Source organism: Neltuma alba, unplaced genomic scaffold (assembly GCF_004799145.2).
Source record: "Neltuma alba isolate B1F8T4 unplaced genomic scaffold, ASM479914v2 tig00010740_pilon, whole genome shotgun sequence".
NCBI lineage: Eukaryota > Viridiplantae > Streptophyta > Magnoliopsida > Fabales > Fabaceae > Neltuma > Neltuma alba.
This window is the reverse complement of record NW_021635567.1, coordinates 137,183-163,316: the sequence shown is the minus strand read 5'-3', so window position 1 is coordinate 163,316 and position 26,134 is coordinate 137,183. Positions and strand designations below refer to the sequence as shown.

At 32.3% G+C, this 26,134-nt stretch overlaps 2 protein-coding genes and 1 non-coding gene across 3 annotated transcripts; 2 read left to right on the top strand and 1 right to left on the bottom strand.

Moving 5' to 3' along the window:
- Window positions 1-246: 246 nt before the first annotated feature.
- Window positions 247-836, top strand: LOC114758625 (peroxiredoxin-like 2A; the record flags this gene model as incomplete). The annotated part of the gene is made up of 2 exons (XM_028947693.1): window positions 247-447; window positions 522-836. Coding segments are annotated over exons 1-2 (459 nt in total), but the record flags the coding sequence as incomplete, so codon positions are not given.
- Window positions 837-2,998: 2,162 nt separating this feature from the next.
- Window positions 2,999-5,277, bottom strand: LOC114758611 (putative pentatricopeptide repeat-containing protein At1g68930). The gene has a single exon (XM_028947670.1). It carries the CDS (start codon window positions 5,228-5,230, stop codon window positions 2,999-3,001), a length of 2,232 nt encoding a protein of 743 aa, XP_028803503.1. The 5' UTR covers window positions 5,231-5,277.
- Window positions 5,278-7,186: 1,909 nt separating this feature from the next.
- Window positions 7,187-7,265, top strand: LOC114758665 (small nucleolar RNA R160). The gene has a single exon (XR_003741833.1). It is a non-coding gene; the product is annotated as a small nucleolar RNA R160 (small nucleolar RNA).
- The last annotated feature ends 18,869 nt before the right edge of the window (window positions 7,266-26,134 follow it).

The following is a 26,134-nucleotide window of genomic DNA, read 5'->3' as shown; positions in this document are numbered from 1 at the left end:
TGATGATTTGATATGTTTTGCATTTTAGGATTTGGATATATGCTTTTTGATAGGCAATACATATATAATCATTTAAAGGCTACGACAACGATGATGACAACAACAATAAAAAAGAGGTTACCTGATTGGTTTAGTTGTCATCAATTTTCTCAAATCAAACCTCTCGGTTCTACAAATCTTCCATCCGAAATAATTCATTTAAGAGATCAATTTTGGTTGAACTAGATTAGACTGGTGCGATTCAATCAATTCGAATAGGTTTTGAACACTTCGTAGGTTTCTGTCTATTGACAAAAGTGAATTATGTTGCTAATTATGCTCCTCAAACTTGAAAACAGGTGCATCATGTGTAGAGCTGAGGCACACCAGCTCTTTTCAAGAAAACCAATATTTGATGCCCTTGGGGTTAAACTATTTGCAGTTCTCCACGAGCACATAGAGTCAGAGGTATCAGCAGACTTCAAACATTTGTTGCTGGAATAAAATCTTCTTTACTTGACTTATTAATTGTTGTGGAGCAGGTAAAGGATTTCTGGCCCCGATACTGGGGTGGTATAGTACTTTTGGATCGAGGTAGGGATTTCTTTAAAGCTCTTGGTGGGGGAAAACTGCTCAAGGACAAGTTCATATCAGGATTTTTATTGAATCCCCGAGCACTGGCCAATTACAAGCGTGCAAAGGCCATAGGAATCGACAATAACTTCAAAGGGGAAGGCGAGATAAAGGGCGGACTCTTTATAGTAGGGAGTGGAAAAACAGGCATTGCGTACCAGTTTATAGAGAGGAACTTTGGTGACTGGGCACCTCTAGCTGAAGTCATTGAGATTTGTAATCAGTTGCACTTGCAGGTAATAGTTATTGGTTTCCTCTTGTACCATGTCACTGTTGCCCCTCTTCTAAGATTCTCTTGTACTAAATCTTCTGAACCTGATGCAGAAACAACGAGGTCAAATGGAATCCATGCAACCTTGAAAGGATTACAATTACAAAATTTACAATATGTTGCACGTGCATTCACTCCTTGTACTTCCTCTTCAGCAGAAGCAAATTCAACTTTTTTTTTTTTTGCATATACGAAATAATAATAGCATATGCAGTATATATTGAACAGATATAAAAACCTCTCTGCATTTTTTGGTGGTTAGTTTTATTGCTGCTTTCATGTCACTTGTTGGTTGTATACTTTGATTCTATTTAACGATTTTGTCCCATTTTCAGTCACTAAAAAATATTTTTAAAAAAAAAAAGAGAGAGAGGGACAAAAGAAAATCTGTGTAGTATTCAGTGAAACAATTATATCCGAATGAGAATAGAAACGTAGGGTAGAATAGCCAAAGAAGAGTAAATGCAAACAACAAAGAGAAAAAAGAAATAAAAGAGTTTTCTGGCAATTGAGAGTTTAGAATCTCTACCAGGTCCAGAATAAACTTCTCCTCAGATCCCCTTTCATTTTTCTCTTTGTATTCTTTTTGCTCTTTCTGCTATACACCCTAGAAGGCAATGACCCAATGGGTATGGACCCTGGACCCATCCTATTCCCTGCCAAGGGCCCTGATATTTCAATCAGCTATATGCCCTGTACTGGAAAGTAAGTATTTACTTATGTGATGAAAATATTAACACAGATTTTGCAAGGATAATCATGAACTGCTCAAAGAATCAGCTGAAGTTTATCTAACAATTTATTAAATGCACGATTTTTCTATTAAAGACGATGCCTTTGAGAGTTGAGTTGGACAATTGCACTCACATTAAATTTTCACTTATGCTTATCAGAAGCTATACACGACACTTATAAAGGCTCTAAAATACTTCATCTTCAAGTTCTTAATTTTCAGCTCAATCCCTATGCTTGGAAAACGGATAAATGTGCATGAATGGCATAAAAAGAATCAGTTTATTGGGAAAATATTGCACAATCATAATGTTCCAGCATGATAAGATTTCAGTAACAATGACTTGTTCTGTCTCCAACTAAGCAAAGCTCTCAGAAAACAGTTTATCTTTTTTTTTTTTTTTTAGAAAAAAAAAATCATAAAGAAATCTTTCAGGGTTAAAATTAAAGAAAAAAGTCATATTTCGTCCCCCGCCCCGGGGAACGGAAAGGGTTACAACCTATAAGTTAAAAGACAATAAATTATACAGAGAAATAGGATAAATTAAAATTTTGAACTTACTAAATTTTGTTGATTGAAGAAATTGATGTCAGACTAAACTGTGAAGGATACCTCATGAGTTATAACCAGATCGCCAGAGAAACTTTGCCAGCCATATGATACCTAAACATCTTAGCCCCCCTTACTGTTAGCACACCTAAACAAGTATTATTACGCCCTACGTTATGAACCATGATAGGCACCCGAGTATTTTGTATCACTGTCCATGCCAAGTACGGTGACAACTAAATTATATTTCTATAAATAGGTGAGAACTCTACAGATTCAGGAAACATGGTATTTACTGGTTCATTTATCTTTTGTCTTACCAATGTTACCTATATTTGCGATATTGTTTCAAGTTTTCTTCTAGTTTGATCAAGAAACAGCACAATTATCAAGTCTCAGTTTAACCATGCGTGTGCTTACATGCTGAGCTCACAAACACGAGAGAAAAATGTGACTTACCACAACATAAATAAATAAATAAATATGAATTGACCAAGTTACTCTTCTCAAGTATGTGTCGCTTGGCTTTTATGGTTAGATTATCAGAAACTGAGCGGCTGCTACAATACATGCTTCCGATAACTTCTGAAAAGGTCATACATTCTGCATTTGCTGAGTCTCCTCCTTCTCAAATCAAGATGGCTAAAAGCTCTAGATCAATAGCAGGAAACCTAGCTGTAATTTGGTGCTTTAAAAGACACAGAAATGATAATTTCATTCATATCTTGAAAGTTAACCTCATAGGCCAATTCACAATGACTCCTGCAGTTTTCTTTGCTTTTCAAAATAAACTTTTTTCAACGTTGGTTAAATAGATGTAGGAATCGGGCCTGTCACCAGAAATCTCCACATGAGCAGGTTCCGTCTTTAAACAAGTGGAACCGAGCAGCATCCCTCACAAGAATTTCCCGCTGGGTGATCTTAGATATATACTTGGTGGCATTGTGGCAATCCCCACAAACCCTCAGATTTTTTACCACACGTATGGGAAGATTAGGAGGAATAAATATCAACCCAAAGGCAATTGCAAGCTTTTCACTGTGGTGATTAAGCATCTTAATTTTCTCTGAATCCTCAACATCATGAAGAACAGAGTTCATATCAGGCACATATCCCTCCTTCAGCATTTTGTAATTCAGTTTTTCAAGCTCAGAATATATCTGATTTGAAAATGGATTTGACCAGTCATCAGCAGAGAAAATGTGCACTCTGTTCTTATATTTGATCCAGCTACATCCTTGTTCCTTTCTCAGTCCCTTGTCCCTCATTCCTTTTCTCAGTTTGGCAACTTCTGCCCATTTTCCTTTTGCAGCGTAGATGCTTGAAAGCAAGATGTAGCTAGCAGTATTATGTGGCTCCAACTCCAGAAGTGATTCAGCCGCCCATTTTCCAATTTCCATGTTCCCATAGAATCTGCAAGAGCTCAATAAGGTTGCCCAACCAATTGCATCAGGACTGAAAGGCATCTGGTTTACAAAAGTTTGAGCTTCCTCTAACTTCCCAGCTCGACTGTAAAGGTCAATCATGCAACTATAATGATCATGAATTGGGACAATCCTGTATTCTTTAATCATTGATTGGAATATTTGTTTACCTTTCTCTACTAATCCTGCTCTACTGCAAGCCGAAAGAACCCCAATAAAAGTAACTCCATCAGGTTTCAAACCATGGGCTAACATGCTTTCAAATAACCTGATTGTTTCATTGGCTTTACCAAATTTGGCATATCCAGAAACCAGGGCAGTCCATGAGACTGCATCCCTGACACTCATTTCATTAAAAAGCCTATGGGAGTCTTCAACGCTTCCACACTTTCCATATAATGTAACAAGAGCGTTGGAAACAGTAATAAAGGAAAGTAGACCAGTAACCAGAGCTCTGCCATGAAATTGGGCACCCTCTTCTATGCTTGCAAGGTTGGCACACGAACTAATTACACTTCCAAGAGTGAAATCGTCTGGCTTGACTCCATCTTTTTGCATATCACAGAAGACTTTAACGGCTTCTTCACTGTAACCATTTTGTCCATAACCCACCAACATTGCAGTCCAGGACACAACATTCTTAAAGGCCATCTTCTTGAAAACTGTTTCTGCTGATCTTATGCTATTACACTTGCAATACATATCAACAAGAGCACTACCTACAAATATATTATCCTTATAGTCAGTTCTAATTATATATGCATGAACTTGCTTGCCTTCTTGCAAGGCGAGAAGACCTCCACAAGCGGTCAATACACTTCCAAATGTGTATTGATCCATACCTAAATTTTCCAATCTCATCTCTCTGAATAAATCAATTGCTTCTTTATTCAAACCATTTTGGGCGAAGCCTGTGATCATTGTCGTCCAAGAAATAGAATCTTTTTCCCGCATATCATAAAATAAATGCCATGAATCTCCAATCATACCATATCGTAGCAGCCCTGTTAGCATAGTATTAAACATAACCACATTCTTCTCAGGCATCTCCTCAAAAGCCTGCCTTGCATCAGAAATGAAGCCTGTTTTTGAATACATATCCACCAAAGGGCTTCCAACAAAAACATAGGACTGAAAACCAAACTTCACAATATGCCCATGAATCTGACGTCCCAAATTAACACACCCATGGCTCGATGCAAGTATAAGCATTGTAGAGAAGGTAATGCGAGTTAAATTATTGGATCCTTCCTTTAACATTAAATTATAAGCCTTCACTGAATTAACAATGGAAATGCCAGCATAACCAGAAATAAGCGAATTCCATGACACAACATCTCGGATTGGCATTCTATTGAAAACAGCTACCATCTCAGCAATTTTACCTGATTTGGAAAAAGTCGAAAGGATAGAATTCCATGAGAAGAGATTTGGCTCAGGCATTTGATCAAACACTCGCTGCGCGTAGACGTTGTTGCCGAGCTTACCATAGGTACTAATGAGATTGTTTAACAGAAAGGTTTCCGGGGTTCTCAATGTTCTGATTATGTAGCAATGGAGCTTCTTTGCCTGGATGTGGTTCCGGACTTCGCAACAATGTTTCAGCAATGCGCAGTAGTAGTTAGAAGAAGACGATGACATATTTCTTTTGAACAATCCTGTTGCGAAATGAAGTCTGATATAAACTATCCAAGCGCGATAAACCAAACCACCTCTAATCCCAAAACATCATTTTTATTTTAACTTCAAAGTGACCGTGGACGCGTCTGATATTCTACTTAGCTGCACCGCCATGAAGAAGACCAGTCAGTTCATGTGTAGACACGGACACTTCGTCAGTCCAGTTCTTGAGCGCCAGAATAGACTTTAAAATTTTCTCCTAACAGTATCTTTACGCCGCCAGAGTCCACATATAAAAGCAAGTGAGCAGCTTCCGTCAAGGATAATCAGAATAAGCTCGCCGAGCACCTTACGCCGACCTCCATCGCCGACCGGAACCCGTCGAACTGCATCGCAGCACCGAACTCGCCTACATAAGACGGGGAAGATGATCACCATGAAATGAACGGCCACGATCGCGCCAGTTATACTAAAACAATGCCGTTTTGTCAAATCCATCCCTCGCTCGTTAAAACGACGCCGTTTCCTCTCTGGGCAATCTATTTCAGTGTATCCCTCCGCTTAGCGCATTGACGCCGTTTTGCAGAAAAACAGAGCTCTGCTATTGTGTGCACTGGGTATAAATTACTCCAAAAAGCGCGGGAGAGCATTTTCGATCAAGAAGTCTGCTATTGTAAGAAGAATGTTAAATTGCTTCTGGGGACATTTTTTGTAAGAGGTCTGCAATTCCTTTTTCCCTTCTTTTTTTATATATGTCTCATCCTGAAATGCTTCCGGGAATAATTATCCATTTTGGAAATTGAATCAATTACAATTTATACCAAACCACATTCGGCTATAAGATATTCCCTCGTTGATTACTAACTAATGGTAATTATACAGGCAGTAGTATGGTTGCAGGTATCTCTTAAAAAAAAAAAAAAAAAGTGTGGTTGCAAGTGACATCCAGGACCGTTCAAGCATTTTTAAAGAATGAGAAATCAGTGGGTATGGAAGAATGGAAGCTTACCTCTGTTCTTCAGATGACGATGCCGACCCGGCCGACGGTGGGCAACGGCAAAGAGGACCACGATTGGCGACGGTGATGAAGACTTGGAACAGCAATGGAGGAACAGAGATTCCGCGTCCCCTTCGTTCTTGGCGCGCAGTCGCGCACTAGATCATAGAAGGTGGGCCCAAAGCATTTTTTCATGCAAGCTTATATTTTAGTTTAATTTTTAATGAAATTGTATCTTCATTGAATGGGCCTCCAAAAGAATGTTTTCGGCCCAAATAAATGATCGCGTGTGTTAAATGGATCCTCTGATTCGGATCCCTGGAGCAATGAGTCACCTACACCCTGATAAGTGATAAGTAGCGGCGGCGATTCTGTGTTAAGAGGTGAAGAGAAAGTTCCCTTCTATAAATTCTATCGAGGAAGCTTTCGTATCTTCAAGCTCAAAAGATGCTGAAGTAACCTCAAAATTTTGTCTTCCCATAAATACTTATTAATATTATGTGCAATGATTTTCTTGCTGAAGGCTGTTAAACAAGTATTGCTGTTACTGTTACTGTTACTGTTACTGTTAGTGTTTTAGAATCGTTTGATGCTGTGTGCAGAAATTGTTTCTTCTTTCTTTCTTTCTTTTCTTCAGAGTTCTGCGAACACTTCGATGTAGAATCTGACTGGGCGACTTAATACGCTTGATTCCTTCTTTGTTCCGAGTTCTAACTAACTTAAATTGCGTGTTTGAAATGCTGTTCTTCTGCTTGGAGATTGCTTAACATGATAAAATTAGTTGAATACGCACTGGCATGGAGGTTTGGGGTCCCATTTGAAAGGTTGTTCTGTGATTTTTCGTTTTTATTGTTTCTTTTGTAGCTGAGAACTCTATATTCTGTAAGAAAGAGAATAATCTCATAGAGAAAGATGGTTTTTTCTTCTTCTCGGGATTCACTTGTGAGTTTATCTTATGATTTGGTTTCAGCACAAAGCCAAGCAAAATGATGAGGATTTTTATGTCTGAATGTGATGTGGAATACTTGATCCATTAGCCTTCAAAGTTCTCTGATTGCTTTGCTGCTGTTGCTGCTACCATTTGCTGATCTAACGACTAATTGCTGTGTTTTCACACGGCTTTTATGTGTGCGTGTGCGTGTGTGTGTGTGTGTGTGTGACAAGCAATCTGCTGGGAAATTAGGGCTAGGTTTCTCTCTATACAAGAGATGATCACTAATGAAAAGGGACAAAACCTTGCATACGCCAGATAGTCAACTTGTTCTCACTATTTGATCACTGATGAAAAGGTAATGGAAGGGACAAAAGGAGCTCTTAAGTTTTCAATATTTCCTTAAGATGATATGGTTGTTATAAATTTTGGATTTCCCCAAAAAAATTTTCAAATTTTTGTATTATGTATGCTTTTGATTTATTATACGCTTGTGCATATCAGCTCGTTTGGCATTTTTTTCCTCATTGATAAATGGATGAGGTCATGTAGGATCTCATATGTTAGTCTATCAAGTGAGGGCTATTGGGCATGGGTTCTGTTCTTGGATTCCTTCTATATCTCACATGGAAGAAGCTAATTATGTGCAAGCACCAAATTTTCATAATCTGATAAGCTTTAATCTGTTAGATTATACGAGCATGGTGCAACAAAAATATATAATGGCTGCCATGGTTCCTTTATGCTTTATGTGTCTGGTTGAAATGACTGATAAAGTAGAACCAGGGCTGGACATGCAGAATTATGGTTTGGTTTTGTGTTGTGTCTTTCTGTATTTTGCATTAAAGGGTCAGACACTAATAATCTGTAATTACAAGTGAGATTGAACTTGCGATGAGCTCCTACTCACAAAAAAGTTTCATGCGATTAGGCTGTGAGGCAATTAGCTATTTTATGTCTTTCAATCTGCATTTAACTGCATTGGATTAGGATCTTAAAATTTTTGAATTGCGGCCAATAATCTTGTGGCCTGGGCAGGAAAGCTTTTTTATAAATGAAAAGTTGCAAGTTTGATAGTATGTTAGTGCCTGTTCTTTAATAAATCAAAAAATATTCATCAATTGTGATCATATTGTTATCTATTTGTCTATATATGTATACATGTCATATGATATGAAAACTTCTAACAAGCTATGTAGTTAGGAGCTTTGAATAAAGCAGCATATTTTTCTACATGCAATGTTTTGAATGATTTTTGGCTACAATATTGGAACTCATTAGTTCCCCACAAATTGGTTTCCTGGTAAATTGGAGGATGCTGAAGAGTTCCAGCGATGGGGGTTCTGAAGAAAATTTTCATGCCTTTTGGCCCCCGCGGGGGGGGGATCCAAGAAAGACAATTCATGTCTTCTAGGAATAAATAATCAAGCAGAGCTAGATCTTTGATATCAATGTGCTAGAACTTGCAAATCGTGGCTGTAGGGAAGCAAGCTACTTTAATTCGAGTTCCTGAGTTAGCTTATGATGCTATTAGCCCAGTTTAGTGAAAATTGATTTTAGAATAATCTAGATGTATTTTTTTATGAAAAATTTAATTGAACTTTTCTCAAGAAATCATCTTTGCTGTGTCTGAAATGACCAGAACATCTGCAAAATTTGCAAAATGTTTATTTTGGTCACATGAGACCAAATTGGCATTATTATATCAAATGAAAAAAGCTAAATTATCCTTTTTAAATATTATTTTTAAAGTATCACAGTCCTATTGGTTGGCCGGTTGATGGAGCTCTGGCAATTACCGGAGCTCCGACGACCGGCAGACAATTGGTCACTGGAACTCTGTCGGTGGGAAAAAAAATTTTTTGAAAATTTTTACAATTTTAGTATAATGGTTAACAACTTTTGTGACGTTATTAATAATTTCAGTATAATAGTTAATAGATTTCCTGAAAAATTCAACAAGTTCTAATGGCCGAAAATAAATTTTTCGAAAAGTCTTACAACTTCAGTATAACAGTTAACAACTTTTGTAATACTATTAACAATTTTAGTATAACGGTTAACAATAGATTTTTGGAAAAATTCAATAATTGAATGTCGGAGTTTTGACGGTCGGAAACAATTTTGTTGAAAATTTTTACAATTTCAGTATAATGGTTAACAACTTTTGTAACACTATTAACAACTTTAGTATAGTAGTTAATAACAGGTTTTTTGAGAAATTCAACAAGTTTTGGTGTCCGGAAATAATTTTTTAAAAATTTTTACAATTTCAATATAACAATTAAAAACTTTTGTAACGTTATTAACAATTTCAGTATAGTGGTTGACAATAGGTTTTTGGAGAAATTTAACAATTGGTCGCCGTAGCTGTGACGGTCGGAAATAATGTTTTTGAAAATTTTTACAACTTCAATATAATGATTAATAACTTTTGTAATGCTATTAAGAACTTCAGTATAGCGATGAACAAAAGATTTTTACGAAAATTCAACAATTGGTCGCCAGAGCTATGGCAACTGGAAACAATTTTTATTTGAAAATTTTTATAATTTCAGTATAACGGTTAACAATTTTTATAATGTTATAAACAATTTCAGTATAGTAGTTAATAATAAATTTTTCAAAAAATCTCAAAAAGTAACATTTTTACAACTTCAATAATGTCGTTAACAAGTCCTGTAACTCTATTAACAATTTTAGTATAGCATTTAACAATAAATTTTCTTAAAAATTCGAAAAAATGGCATTTTTATAAGGGGAAATTGCAAAAAAAGACCTTGGAATTGTAAAAACGCAGATAGGGACCCTTGACAACTTCACTTTGGGTTTTGACAAGAATAATATGCCCTGAAGTTGTCAAAACCCAAAGTGAAGTTGTCAAGGGTCCCTATCTGCGTTTTTGCAATTCCAAGGTCTTTTTTTGCAATTTTCCCTTTTTATAACTTTAACAACTACTTTTTTTGAAAATTGATACAATTTCAGTATAATGATTAACAACTTTTATATATCTATTAACAACTTTGATATAACAGTTAACAACAAGTTTTTGAGTTTGTTAATGATATTACTGAAGTTGTAAAAATGTTATTTTTTGAATATTCCGAAAGACCTGTTGTTAACCGCTATACTGAAGTTGTTAATAACGTTACAAAAGTTATTAACCGTTATACTGAAGTTGTAAAAATTTTCAAAAAAATTATTTCCGGACACCGGAGCTTGTTGAATTTCCCAAAAAACCTGTTGTTAACTGTTATATTAAAGTTGTTAATAGTGTTACAAAAATTGTTAACCGTTATAGTGAAGCTGTAAAATTTTTTAAGAAAATTGTTTCTGATTGCCTGAGTTCCAGCATCCAATTATTGAATTTTCCCAAAAACCTGTTGTTAACCGCTATACTGAAGTTGTTAATAGCGTTACAAAAGTTGTTAATTGTTATACTGAAGTTGTAAAAATTTTCAAAAAATTTATTTCCAACCGCCGGAACTTGTTGAATTTTTCAGAAAACCTGTTGTTAACTGTTATACTGAAATTGTTAATAGCGTCACAAAAGTTGTTAACCGTTATACTGAAGTTACAAAAATTTTCAAAAAAAAAATTTTCGACCGACGGAGCTTCGGTGACCAATTGTCGACCGGTTGCCAGAGCTCCGATGACTGGCCGACCAGTGGGGTTGTGATACTTTAAAAACAATATTTAAAAGGAAGGGCAATTTGGTCTTTTCATTTGATATAATAATGTCAATTTGGTTTCATGTGACCAAAATGACATTTTTCAAATTTAGCGGATGTTCTGGTCATTATGAAGTTAAGATATCATTTTTCTCTCTTTTCCCTTTTATAAAATTAGCCTAGTCTAACAATGATAATTTTAGTTTAGTCTACGTAATGAAAACCCTAAAACTACTTTTTTTTCCCCAACTTTGAAAACTACTTATGGTAACAATAAAAATAAAACGAGAATGAGAACAACAATTAACTCTGATAATAAAAAATGCCAAAGTACTGATAAAGGCAAATATCCTAGAATTATAATTAACTCATACTTATTTCTTATTCCATATCGCATCAAGTATAGTTTTAGTTATTTATCTTTGAAACTCTTAAAACTGTTGACAAAAAAGAAAATAATAATAAGTTATTGAATTCTAATAAAATATTTTTAAATGTTAATATATTAAGTTCAGTTTTTTAAAATAATTATGTTACTAAAAAGAATGCAAGACAATTATAATTAGTATAAAAAGTTATCATTTAAGATTAATAATTTTAGAAATAAAAAATTATAAATAATTTTTTTAAATATTAAGAGACCAAACTGAATTTGACAAAAGATATAATGTAAAGGTGTACCAAGCATCCTAAACTATTTTTTCAAGTGTTTTTAGTGTGCTAAACTAATTTTAGTGCATTTAGTATCATAAACTAATTAAAATAATGTACCCATATTTTAGGCTGATAGAAATATTATATTTGATCATTAACTCCATGACTTGACTCAAAGTTGATATCAAATGTCCTACATGACAGACACAGAGGTAGCTGATGAATATCTTCTCTGCTGAGTGCCGTCGACACGGCGACTTTCGCTGAGCTTGAAGCCACCAATATGCTCTCCACACACCTCCGTGAGTTCTGCTCCTCTGCCCACATTCTCTGTTCGATAGAGTCGGCATGAACCTCTGGAAAGCACAATCAAAATGGCAACTTCGCTATGTATCAAGATCCCAAAACTTCACAAATTGTGGATCAGGCCAAATTGGCAAAGGTAACTTGTTCAAAAACTACTCTCGGAATCAGTTCCTCAATGTTGAGTCAAAACAATTTCTGGTGTTACAACCAAGGCTACACTGATCGCAAAGACAACTTCCGTAGCTACGCCTCACAAAGTGAGCAGTGGAACAAGACTTCCACACCTACAGAATTGAAGTCATCGACGGAGCCAATGAGTTCAAGCAGTACACTGATTCAGTCAATGAGTTACACCTCCGATTCACCTTACACTTCGATACCACTAATGTGAGGACCCAATCGTCCTCCAGTTATTCGGAGGAGTCAAACTTTGGGAACTAAACCTTCACCAACTATGCCAAGAATGGAAACAGAGCTTTCAACGAGTTCAACAACTACTAGGCACATTCTAACATCATCGAGTCTAACTTCACAAATTATGACAAGACTGAGAATGGCAGGACTGATAAATTCAACAACTACAGAAATAATATGAACACCCCAAATAATAACTTAAAAAACTACGGAGATGGTGGTGAAGGACCCACCGAAAGCTTTATTAACTATAGAAATGGCTCCAATGTTGGCACAGATGGCTTCATATCCTATGCTAAGAACTCTAACGGCGAAATAGTTGATTTCATGCCATTTGCCACCTGGACACGTCAGCTTGGAGTGCCGCTCATGGCGCTTTCCTGGCTATGGATTCGGGTCTCGTCGGATTGAATTGAATTTTGGGTAACACTAATGCACGTCAGCTGGTCTGTCATGTGGGATATTTGATGTTAACTTTGAGCTAAGTCATGGAATCAACAATTAAGCATAACATTTCTGTTGGTCTAAGATACGGGTACACCATTTTAATGAGTTCAGGACATTAGATGCATCAAAAATTATTTTAGGACATTAAATGCATCTAAAAAAATAATTCAGGATGTTGGGCGTACTTTAACCCAAATAAATATTTATTTCTTGTATTTAAACTACTGTTACTTTCTTTAATCTTTTTTTCTTTTTACATATGAAAATGTTTATCTAAAAGTAATAAATATAAGGAAAAATCACAAAATAAGACCATTGAAATAAAAAAATTGTATATAGAGACCCGTCCACAAAAATTATTATTAAAACCTATATTATTACTGTCAAAACCTATACTAATATTGTTATGGGTCCTTTTTTTTTTTTTGGGACCAGTATGGGTCCTTATTTATAATTGTTTTTATTTCAGTGTTCTTTTTTTATGATTTTTCATAAATATAAATATATTAAATTATTTACCAGTGTTAATGTTCACATCTCCGCGAGAGTGAAGACTTCAAACGCAAACTCCGTGAATTAAAACATTAGTGAGATTTTTTTTTATGTGCTTATTTTGTATTTTATAAAATTATTTTAAAATTATCATTTACCTTTTCGCGTTCCCCCTTTACGCGTAGCTGGGACCCACTTAGGTTTTTCTTTTCCATCTCCCTTTCGGCCCGGGTTTCCCAGAAGTTCTTGTGTAAAAAGCATTTCTTTCTCTAAACTTCCAAGAAGGATCGTTGATGTTGCCATGAAGTACTCACTGCCCCGTCAAGCGCTTCGACTACCATGCCTGTATATATAAGACAGAGTTCCGTTGCGAAGATCCCCAACCACACAAGTTACAAACACTACCATCGTCTGCATCAATCTCTTGATCCTCCAAAACCCCATCCATCCTCTGTTTCTCTTTCTCTGTTCAATGATTCACCAAGAACGCGTCTTCTACGTCACCCCTTTCGGCAAAATCGCCCGTATCACGGTGTTGGAGTGCGTCATCGGACTCTGCCTCACGGTGATGCTCGGCCTGATTCAACTTCCTTACGAGTACATCGGAGAATACCCTGTTCCGACCATCGTCTTCAGGGGCCGTACCACACCTTTCATGCCTTTGTCCTTCTCGTCTGCGCCGCCTTTATGACTGCCACTAGGGCCATTAACGCCCCACCCAACACTGATGGCAAAATCGAGAGCTTCTGTCTCGTCTTCTCCGTCGCCTCCATCTCCTCTGCTATTCTCGTTGTCTTGTGGGCTCTGCTCTGCTCTGCTCTCTCGTTTCTTACTTACTAAAAAATATTTGATTTCATGCGTAAACTATTTTAATTATTTATATATCCTGAGTTATTTACATTACATTAACTCATTTCTAAATGTTGCTTGGGACCTTATAATCCTTCCTTCTGTATTCCTAGGTTAAAATAAAAATAAGAGTTAGTGTAAATTTTCCAAAATTTTTTTTTTAAAGTTCAGTGTTATCTCAAAAGTAATAAAATGAAGTAATATTGTCTTTGATCATTAAAAATGTTAACGACATGTTAATATTTTAATAATTAACATTAATTAGTTTTTTAACAAGGCGGAGTAACATTGTTAAGTTTGAAATTTCAATATGACATTTAACTTGAAAAAATTTGGGGGTAACATTGGTATTGAACAAAAATTTTAAGAAAAATGGCACCTTTACCCGTAAAATTAAGGAAAATCGCAAAAAAAAAAAAGAAGCCAAATTTGAAAAATTAGACATACGGTTTCCTAAAAATAAACAGAGTTTATCTTTGGCAAGTTGTGCAAAAAATTTAGAAAAGACTGACCCACGCAAACTTATATATATTTATACGTGTTGGCAAATATATATGTATATTTGGGTAAAGTATACATTTTGTTTTTAAATTTATGTAAAATTTCAGTTTGTTCTTTTAATTTTAAAAGTATAGTTTTAGTCTTTTAACTCTAAAATTATTAGTCTTAAATAAAAGTTTTTGTAACAATCATGTTGTTTTGAAAATTAAACTTAATATGTTAGCATTTAGTAATACTGCCTCTGGTCCTATTTTTATGAACTCGTTTATATACTAAAAGCGAGATCTTATAATTACAATCAGATGAATAATTTATCAGCATTTAAGAGATTAATATCATTTTTTTTGTTAAATTTTAAGACTAGACAACTATAAATTTACTTTTTAAGATTAGAAGACTAAAATGAAACTTTTGTGTAAAATTAAAAGACTAAAAGTATATTTTGACTTATATAAAAATATATGCGTATGTATTATTAACAAAACGTATTCAAGTTTAACTCTTTATAACTCAGCTCTTATTTATAACTTCCTCCTGCATCTACGCCCAGAGATCATTCTCTTCTTCCCCATGGAGAAATTCCTTCGTCAACAACCAGTCAGAAAAAATATCTCAGTGGAATTTTGCAGAGTGAAAAGAGTGATCGGTGGTGTGTCGCATATTTGGACTCTGAGAAGTAGAGGCATGCAAAAACCTGATAGTTTAGTCCAGTCCAGTCCAATTCAAGATAGTTTGGTCCAATCCAATCCAATCCAATCCAAATAAGTTATATAATAAAATCAGACCAGACAGTTGAGCTAGGCTCCAAACCAAGTGATCAAACCAGTCTCCAAGTGAATTTTTTTATTATTAATAATTTGTAATTTAAATGTTACTTCTAATTGTTTTTAATGTTCTTAGAGATCACTATGTATTTATGATTAAGTTTTAATATTTTAAGATGAGTTTTAAATGATTATAGATATTTTTTTATTGTTTTAGTTGAATTTATCACATTGGAAACATACTTCCCATAAAGAAAATTTTCTTAAAAAAAAATGAAAAATTGGGGTTCTAGACTGCTTGGACAGTCCACCAAGCTGATGAACCAAGTCCATTCAACCGATTTCGAGTTACGATTAACCTAGATTAATACTAATTTAGTACTAATATAAACTTAAACTTAACCTGCCAAAAATCATACCAAACTTAGGTGAGGTTCTAGTCCAATCCAATCTGTTCATCGCACGGTCCTATGAGAAAGTGGGTTGGATGCGCATGTGCCCACCCTTGAAGCGCAAACATTCACAAGCAGCCATTGGGGATTAGAAAGAGTGAGTTGTGGGAATTGAGGGGAGTGGAGAGAATATTGGATGAGGACCTGGAAGGGGCGTGTTTAAGAGCAGCGTTCTTATATACGTGTGCGGGAGAGCAAGGTGTGCTGCGCGAGGGAGAAACAGATTCATTGTTCCTTTGATTTGACTTCAACATTGAAATTAGGAGTTTATTGCTTCTATAGAGTGCTCAGAATGAAATTCATGCTTCCTGCTCTGTTTCTTTGTATTGTGATGCCAAAGACGCCAGCAAGCTCGTGGGTGGGGTGCTTTGCAACTTTTTTTCTCCTTTTTTTTTAATCACTGCTGTTTTTAATATAAGAACCAATTTCACTTTTAAATATTCACTTTTTTTAGAATAATCTTGTAGTGGTTATACATTTAAAGATTCCATAAATAGTAGTTATAACTAATACACATGATTAGCAAAAGTATTTTAGGAAGACAACACCTATTTATTACAAAAAACTAGTTAATAAACTTTTTTAATTTATTCAAATTAGTCAGCTAGCTCTTAATAATTAACGACAAGTGGTAATACTTAAATTTTAGAAGGAAAAAAATCTAGGTGAAGTCAAGTTGGACAGGTGTTTTGCCCAAATAGAATTAAATTATAAATAATCAAGATAATAATATAAAAAATGAAAATGATAAAGAACTAACTTATAAGCGGAGTTACAAGTTCAGGGACTGAATCTCGTTGAGTCATAAATGATGAATGAAGTGAATTATAAGTAAGTAAAAGATTAATTTTTTCTGTTAATAGTATGATATGGGTGACAACTAATAATGTGAAACCATGGGTTATTACACATTATTTAATTAACAGTGACAAGTACACTTTCCATTGAGGCATTCCTTGGAACAAAATGGGGAAGAACACAGGAATTTACCGCAGTCATCAATAATAACACAATCTTGTTATTGAAGAATCTGCTGATTGGGAAGAAGATGACAATAACAAACTCCCTCTTTGCAACTTCCATGTCCTTTCCCACACTTAAATTCACAGTCTGCTTCGCTTTGGCACGTTATTCCATTGGCACTTTTCAATGACGCAACTGCGTGATATAATAGACGTTACACAAATTTAATTTTCATGTAAAACTACCATATAATGATAACAGTCTCTCTTGTACAACATTATACGAGAAGCATTCAAAAATATTTCAAAAAGAAAATATTATGAGTTCTGCATCAGAAAGTTTTACAAGTGAAACGTGATTTATAAGTTTAAGGGCTCTTCTACACTCAAGGCGTAATCTTTTGGGATCTCTCTTTGAATCTGTGCTCACTGCAAAAGTGCTTTAGAGTCACTTGTGTATGAGCATCATATTAGGCTACGGACATATTTTATTTATAGAATTAATAGTGATTAGTTCTAGTGAAAAATATTGGAAAATTTTCCAAAAGAAATCTCTTTAAAAAAAATTCTAAATCAGTTTATTTGCTATATTTTAATAACAATTGATTACACTTAAAAAGAAAATAATAACATGTTTTTGTAATAATTTCTAATTAGGATTTAAAAATTTAAAAGATATTTTTTTGGGGATTTTCCTGAAAAATATTTGATGTCTCTTAAAATAAGTTTAACGATATCTGAATTGAAAAAAGAAGTATAGTGTTATGCTAGGAAACTTTAAGTTGCTTTTGAGGCTATTGTAAAATACAGACTAGTTGATGGCATTGAATAATATCATACCTCTTCCGTTCTTAATGTAAAAGCTTTCTTGATTTTTGGTTCTAAATATAAGATCTCAGTTCACTATGTCTCTCATATTAATCTTTTTTTTAAAAAAAGTAATTCTTGTAATAATAATACTTCTAACCAATACACTTGATTAGCAAGAATATTTTAAGAAAGACAATACCAATTTATTACAAATAACTAACTTAATTAATTTCTTAATCTACTCAAATTAACAAATTAGTTTTTATATTAAAGACTAAAAATAGTATAGTTTTAAAAATAAATAAACAAAGGAGAGTACTGAAAAGTAGATTTCTTACATCCAACTGTGACAACGAAGATGAGTACCACTGAGGAGCCTTTCGCCATTGCGATTACAGTTCATCAAAGAATTGATTTTTTTGTTCTAAATATAAGATCTCAGTTCACTATGTCTCTCATATTAATCTTTTTTTTTTAAAAGTAATTCTTGTAATAATAATACTTCTAACCAATACACTTGATTAGCAAGAATATTTTAAGAAAGACAATACCAATTTATTACAAATAACTAACTTAATTAATTTTCTTAATCTACTCAAATTAACAAATTAGTTTTTATATTAAAGACTAAAAATAGTATAGTTTTAAAAATAAATAAACAAAGGAGAGTACTGAAAAGTAGATTTCTTACATCCAACTGTGACAACGAAGATGAGTACCACTGAGGAGCCTTTCGCCATTGCGATTACAGTTCATCAAAGAAATCTCTTGTGTCTGTGTACTTTTTTATTTTGGGAGATGTCTGAGCCAAAATATCCAGCTTACAATTGCTGAGGGAAGCCTTTGGATGGAACAAAATCTCGTGCAATTAATATATATCCAAATTTACCCACATAATCTGAAATTAGGATATCAATTTTCACAAATAATGATACTACATTCAGTCTTTAATATAAGACTCAGTAAATTAATTTGGAAATATTAAGGGATTACTAAATTACTTAATTATAACATATATTATATAATTTTTCTAAAACATCATGCATGTCATTAGATTTTATTTCAATTTATAAGTGAAGCAAATTATTTTTAAAAAATCAATAAATGTAAATATTTTAAAGTAATTTAGTAATATTCTTAATCTTTCCAAATTAATTAACTAGATTTCATATAAAGAACCAGAGGCACCCTATAACAAGCTAATTCCAAAGTTTCCAAGGGAAAAAAAGGCACATTTTTCCTTATCTGGTTTTATATAAGAGTTTATTTTTAAGTCTTCTAATTTAATTTTATCCTAATTTGTCCCTAGGCTGATAACTTTGATTATTTTCAATTGTAAATTTTATTTTATATCTAAAATTTGATTGGCTTCAGATCTTTAAAAATAAAACTTATGACAACGGTTATGGCTTATTTATATATTTCCATAAAGAAGCCTTTTAACAAAAGTTTACGTAAATTAATTGGATTTGCCAAAAAAAAATTTGTATATTTCCACTTTTATTGCTTACGTTTTTCATTATTAAACTCTCAATAAATAGTATTTCTCCCGTTATAAATGTGAGACCTATTTTGTATTATAATTATACTCACTGTTGTCAAATTCATGAATTGACTCTTCGAGTTTAATGTTTTTATGTTTTCAGCTAACAAAACCGTATCGACTCGCTCTTAAACTCGTGATAAGTGTAAACTCAATTAAACTTACGAGTTCATTTATTGAGTTTACTGTTTTTACGTTTTTAGCTTGCAAAATCGTATCAACTCGCTTTCAAACTCGTACTAAAATTTTGAATTTTATTATGTCTAATGGCTTTATATATGAGTTTTATAGAGAAATTTTTTTGTTAAATGTGATAAATTATGACCATTGATAGATATAATTTCAATTATTTAAATTTAAAATATATTTAAATAAAATTGTTTTTATTTTTTATATATTAATTATTTGATTATATATTTTTAATACTAGTTTATTAATAAAAACAAGGGTTAATTAATCTGCAAGTCCTTATAGTTTCAATCAATTTTGAATCAGGTCCCTATAATTTTTTTTCTTTTTATCAAGTCCTTATACTTTCACTAGTTTTTAATTAGGTCCTTGTATTTATTTTTCTTTTTATCAAGTCCTTATAATTTCACTAAATTTTTAATCAGGTCCATATAGTTTTAATTTTTATTTATTAATTAAATAGATTAATACTGAAATATAAAATATTGATAATGAAGTTAAATTAACAAGTATATAATAAAAAGGGATAATTAATCTGTAAATCTTTATAGTTTCAACCAATTTTGAATTAGGTCTTTATAGTTTTTTTTTATCAGATCATTATACTTTCACATGTTTTTAATTAGGTCCTTGTATTTATTTTTCTTTTTATCAAGTTCCTATAAGTTCATCTTATTTTTAATTAAATCCTTGAACTTTTTATTTTATAAATTCTAATAATACTATTCTATTAACATAAAATAGTATATATTATTTAATATTAGTTTATAAACTATAATATTCTAAAAATAATGAATTATTATAATAATTTTATTTTTTGCCAGCAACAAAATATTAATTGTTCTAAAAAAATTTCCTGAATTAATTAATTATATTAATTATTTTTTATTATATAATTTTAATTTAATTTCATTATCAATATTTTATATTTCAGTATTAATCTATTTAATTAAGTTTATATTTAATTAATAAATAAAAATTAAAACTATATAGACCTGATTAAAAATTTAGTAAAATTATAAGGACTTGATAAAAAGAAAAATAAATGCAATGACCTAATTAAAAACTGGTAAAAGTATAAGGACTTGGTAAAAAGAAAAAAAATTATAGGAACCTGATTCAAAATTGGTTGAAACTATAAGGACTTACAGATTAATTAACCCTAAAAACAAACTCTTACAAGTTTACGATCTGAGTTTATATCATTATCACAAGTTTGTTTAAACTCGTGAGTTTGACAATCTTGACTATACTATAGAATAGGTCTTACATTTAAAACTAAAAGAGTAATATGATATGATATATCATATATATTTGTGTTATTAAGAAACAAATTTCGTTTTACACCTATGTTTTGAATTTGGAAAATCTTTCAACTGTTACTAAATATTGAAGGAACAACACATGACCAATAATAGGGAGAGTTATAATAAAGTCTCACAAAAGGAAAAGTATTACAAAACAATTTTTAAAAATTATTAATTTTTTATTTTGAAACTTATAATTATAAATTGCTTATATTATTATTGGAACTTTTTAATAACTATATTTTTTTTACTTGATTGTAATTCTTTCGTAATAATATTGAAATTTTTTAATTTATTGTTTTTAATTGATTGTACTAATATATGCAGCAACATCCACTTTCGCAACACACTCACCCGTATACAAATGAACCAATTCAAAGGCTTGTCAGATTGTGATGACATATTTACTTTCTAAGCACCATTTCAATCGTTTAAATCTAAAATTTTCAAATGACGATTTTCAAGTAGAAAAATATCTTTTAAAAAATTATTTTTATTTTAGATTCTGCACTCGTTATTAAAAAAAAAGCCTTTTTAAATTTCACTAAAACATTTTTTTGAAAAACAGAAGCATAAAAGATTTAAATTTGGACCGTCTATGATGGCCCAAAGTTGGAGGTTGATGGAGGCGTAAATAGAGGACCTGAGAACGTCCTAGGTATTGGGCAGGGTCCTTCAGAATATTTGGTGCTCATCATGCTCATCACCTAATGAGTAATATGAACGGTCTAGATCTAATCTAGACGGTCTAGATTTAATATTATTAAATAATTATTTTAAAATAGAAAAAAATTATATTTTTAAAGAATAATAGTTAAGAGATTATCTTTATTTTTTATGCTATACATATTAAAATAATTATTTTTGAAAAATAAAAAATAAAAATAAATCTGGACTATCTAGATTTGATGAGCATTGGGTGCTAATCAAAACTGATAAGCACCCAATGTAAATCCCTTAAGGAAAAGATTTTGCAATCCCCTTTGTAGATGTTGAAGAACTTCATTGCAAATATATTGATAATTCCAAATCAAGATAAACATGTTGTTTATATATATATATATATATATATCATCCTTAATATAGGAGCTAATTTAATATTTAAATTTAATTTTAAATATAAAATCCTAATTTATTTTGTCTTTCATATTTATATTAAACTCTCCTTGCTGGGTTTGCATACAACATGCAAATGATTAAAAAGCCTATTTTAGAAAAATCAATACTTTTTTTTTTTTTGAAAAATCCATAAAAACAGTTTGAAAGTACGAAATTCCAATTCAGACCGCCAACATAAAAAATATTAAAACTAATCATATGCCATTATGATAAATTTACGAGAATTTTGAAGCAGATATATAGTCAAGAGCATTATTCTTTATTTTTCATAAATTTATGAGAATTTTCTGATATTTTGAGCATAATTTTCATAATTACTCTCTTGACCCGATACTTTTTAAATTTATGCTTTTACCCCAATTGGAACCATGTATACATACACATGTGTGTGTATTATGTATGGTTTACTCACGTGACAACTGGTAACTAATAACACAATAAACATATTCCAATGAAACCAATTTTCATGTTTAAGAGTATAATTCATATAGATGTAATTTTACCCACCATCCTAAAAGTTAAGATTAACGTTAATTCATTTAGAAGATATCTCAAATTTTCTTAGTTACTTTTTCATTTTAGGACCATCTAATTACTCGTTTCAATATTAATACATTTATTATTACACGACTCTCCAATCATTCTCTCTATCATCCATCTTTTATCTTCCACAGTCCTACCAATTTTAATAAACTTTAATTTTCATCAACTACGATTCGGTTAATTCTTTTACACAAAGAAATGGAGAGAGTATATGGGAAGCGTATGCGTATATACAGAGATAGGGAGGGGATTAGTGAGCATGTGGTATAAGACATTAATATAATTATGATAACCATATTTATTAATACCATAATAATGGGTTAACAAGTGAATATTAACAGTGACAAGTGCACTTTCCATGAAGGCAATTTTTGGAGCAAGATGGGGAAGAACACAGCATCTGGGCGCAGTGAAGTTGATGAAGACAGCTCTGTTGTTGAGAACGAAGCTTATGGATGATACAGCGACATTGACCGTCAACGCAAGCTGATCTTCCCCAATCACACTCAACCACAATGCAGTCATCGTCATTCCTGCACTTACCATCTGCACTTGACATTGATACCACTGCACACGCACACAAATATAGATGAAAAGATCATATTAATTGAAACAAATTAAACTAAAGAAGTGCATGCAAGAGCAGCCAACATATGGTAGTCTAATTGATAAAAGTTTGACTCATAACTCACAAAATTGTGAGTTTAGATCTTGCTACTGATATGAGAATTTAAAGCATGGTGAAAGTCTATCCAGCACTTTAAGATATTTTTTTATGAGTGTCTAGTGTCCTAAAGTACTTTGTAGTGCGTCCAATAGTTTGAAGTATTTTTTTAAGGTGTATCCAACATTCTAAAATATTTGTTAGTGCAATTTTAATTACACTTAGTAATTTAAGATGTTAGATATACCAAAAAATAACTCAGAGTGTTAGACGCACTTAAAAAAAAAAAAATTTTGGAGTGCTGGATATACTAAAGAATATTTCTACCTATTTTTTGAACTAGGAAGCATGTTCTAGTCTTGATAAGTTCCCGAAACTGAATACATCTAAAATTTTGTTTACCCAAAAAAAAAGGAAAGAAAAAAAATGAATGAACTAATGAATGAAAGATGTAATGATAAGTGCAGAATCCATACACGCAACTGCTACAGTGAACATGAGAACCATTGAAAGCAGTTTAAAGAAGCCCTTCTCCATTGTGACTTTGTGAGAGAGATTGTGGGTTTTTCTTTTGTTTTCTTTTTATTTTTTTGAGATGTCATCACATGGGAAGATAGTTCTTATATATAGGAAATGTTTTTTCTTTTTTGGTTGTTTATATACATAGGAAATGTTAAGTGTTAGGTCGTGAGCATATTTTAGAAAGAAAGAAATCCCACATTCCTCAAAAGTTTCCTTAAATCCAATAAATTCAAAGTCCAATTACACAAATGACTCATAATGTGTAAAATTTTTTTTTTGACATTTATGTCACTTCCTTAACATTGCGTTCATGCATCTAGAGTTTTGTGCTTTACTAATCAGTATAGAGGGCCAAATTAAACAACCAAGACTGGAAATTAATTATTGGATCTTTGTGGACATTTAATGGCAGTTCTTCTAAATATATGCTTTAATTTATATAAATTACAAATAACCAAATTGTGTCGATAAAAAAATTAGTTAAAAACAATAAATATATAGAAAATGTATTTCTTTTAAGTTTTAAATACTCCTTTGTTTATAGGGAGGATGAGTAAGAGAAAATGAGGGGACAAAAATATGAAAGATAATGAGTGATAAAAAAAATATGAAAAAAAGTAGTTAATTGGCGTCAAAAAATAGAAAATAAAAATGAATTAATTTTTGTGGACATTTAATGTGAGTTATATATAGGATGGAAGCCGGGAGGGAGTAGATAAGAATTTGATTTTTTCTTTGAAACATGGTAATTGCTACTTTTCCAATCATAAAAAGTATAAGGAAATTTTTTTATTTTCTATTTTTCAAGAGTTTGTTTTCTTTTTTCATTTAATTTTATTCTACTTTTATCTCATAACACTGATTTCTTTCCAATTGCGTAATTTCATTTTATCAAATTTGGATTGAATTTTTTTATTGGTCAATGCTGATATTGGAGGATATTTTGTCAAAATTAAAAATTTCAAAAAGATTATAAAATGGAAAATCATTCGTAGAAGCATATCTTTACTTGGTCAAAACTGATCGGATTTCAGTGTGAACGTTGGTTTACATTAATGCATCTTAATCCATAAAAGAATTACATTACAAGAACGTTATCTCATTTAAGTCCAAATGTCCAATAATCAATCATTAAAGTATTTATTAAATAAATTTATCATTATAATAATATCTATACAATATTTTATATGAAAAAAAAATTTATGTTAAAAGTGATATCATTTTGGTGCCAACAATAGCAAGTTTTAACATAACAATTTGTCGAGTGGTCGAACAGCAATCCAATTGGTTTCCCACTTCATTTTTAGTTTTTGACTTAATTAGAGCAGTTAAAACGGGCCAATCTATTGGATTGACCTATTTAAGTCATTTTAAGTAAAGGGCCAGCCTTATATCTTTTAGAAAATTCAAAAAGAAATTGGACCTAAAGAACTTAGAAATAAAAAAGCTAGTCCCTTAGAGCGGAGAACTAGACCTTTTAAGTTCACCTTTTTTTTTTTGTAATTATTATCAAGATATTTATACAGTCATAGATAGCCTTATATGAACAAGTTTGAACTAAAAAATTATTTAGAAGAACTAATAATTAAGCCAGATAATTGAAAAGAATTATGCATCTTGAACTTATGAAGAACAATTAAAATCAATTTTCAATTCTTTCAAGGAAAGCAATGATATTGTTAGCATTTCAATCATTACTGCAGCTAGAGAATCTTTCTTTACCATCAGTTCAAATGCCTTAACAAAGTCGATTAATTCTCTTATTTTAACAAATGTTTGGCTCTCATTTGTACTCATAACAGTTGCATAGTTTTACTTTAGAGATTACTGAAGAAGAACATGCTTGTGGTGAAGGACAATCAAACATTGTTGATTTTGATGATAGTGTTGAAGATGAAAATGAAGATAATAATCATGTTTTTCTTTTGGGAATCAAAACTGTACATAAATTAACCAGAAATAAAAAAAATACACAAGAAAACTTAGAAAGATACCATCTGATATCATTAACCAAAACTCTAAATTTCGAAGACGGAGGAAGATTGCCCCTTAGTAGAAATGCCACACCCTTTGCAACAAAAAAGTCAATGGATATGCATAAGGGTCGACAATCCAAGTTTGCACATTCATAAACTAAAGCCTTTTACAGATTTCTTGTAGCACGACCTGTGTGCTATTCTTCTTCTTAGGCACCACAACCAATCTACGGAGATCAAAGTCTATTGAAAATGCAGTTCAATCAATATGTGCTTAAATTTCCTATCAAATTCCATTCTTGACTCAATCGCACCTTCAATATCCAAGCAAACAAATCATATGAAGTTGACCAAACCTGAGGACCTCCTGCCTTAAAGTTTCTCTTTGTCATATTGTCTTGAATCATGTCACATTGACAGACTAACCCACGGACATAATCTAAAACTTCTTGAGGCATAGCTGATTTATGTTTATGTAATTTTAGATTCTGAAAAAACCAAATACTATAAAGAAGAAGATAGGTCAATACTTGTACTTGTACAGGGGGCATCAGTGGTAACTTGAATGAACCATGTGGGTAGATCCGTCAGTTCTTGTTGAGAGGAACGCAAACTGAGTGGAGAGCCAAACCAAACAGCACGAGCCCAGGAACAGTTGAAAAACAAATGTACCATCATCTCATCTTCTTCACAAAAAGTACATCCCTTATCCACATGCATATTTCTTGCCATTAACAAGGATTTCACTGGTCAGGCCTGCAAGAAAAACTTCCAGCAGAATAATTTTACCCGAGGTATAAGAGGTAGCTTAT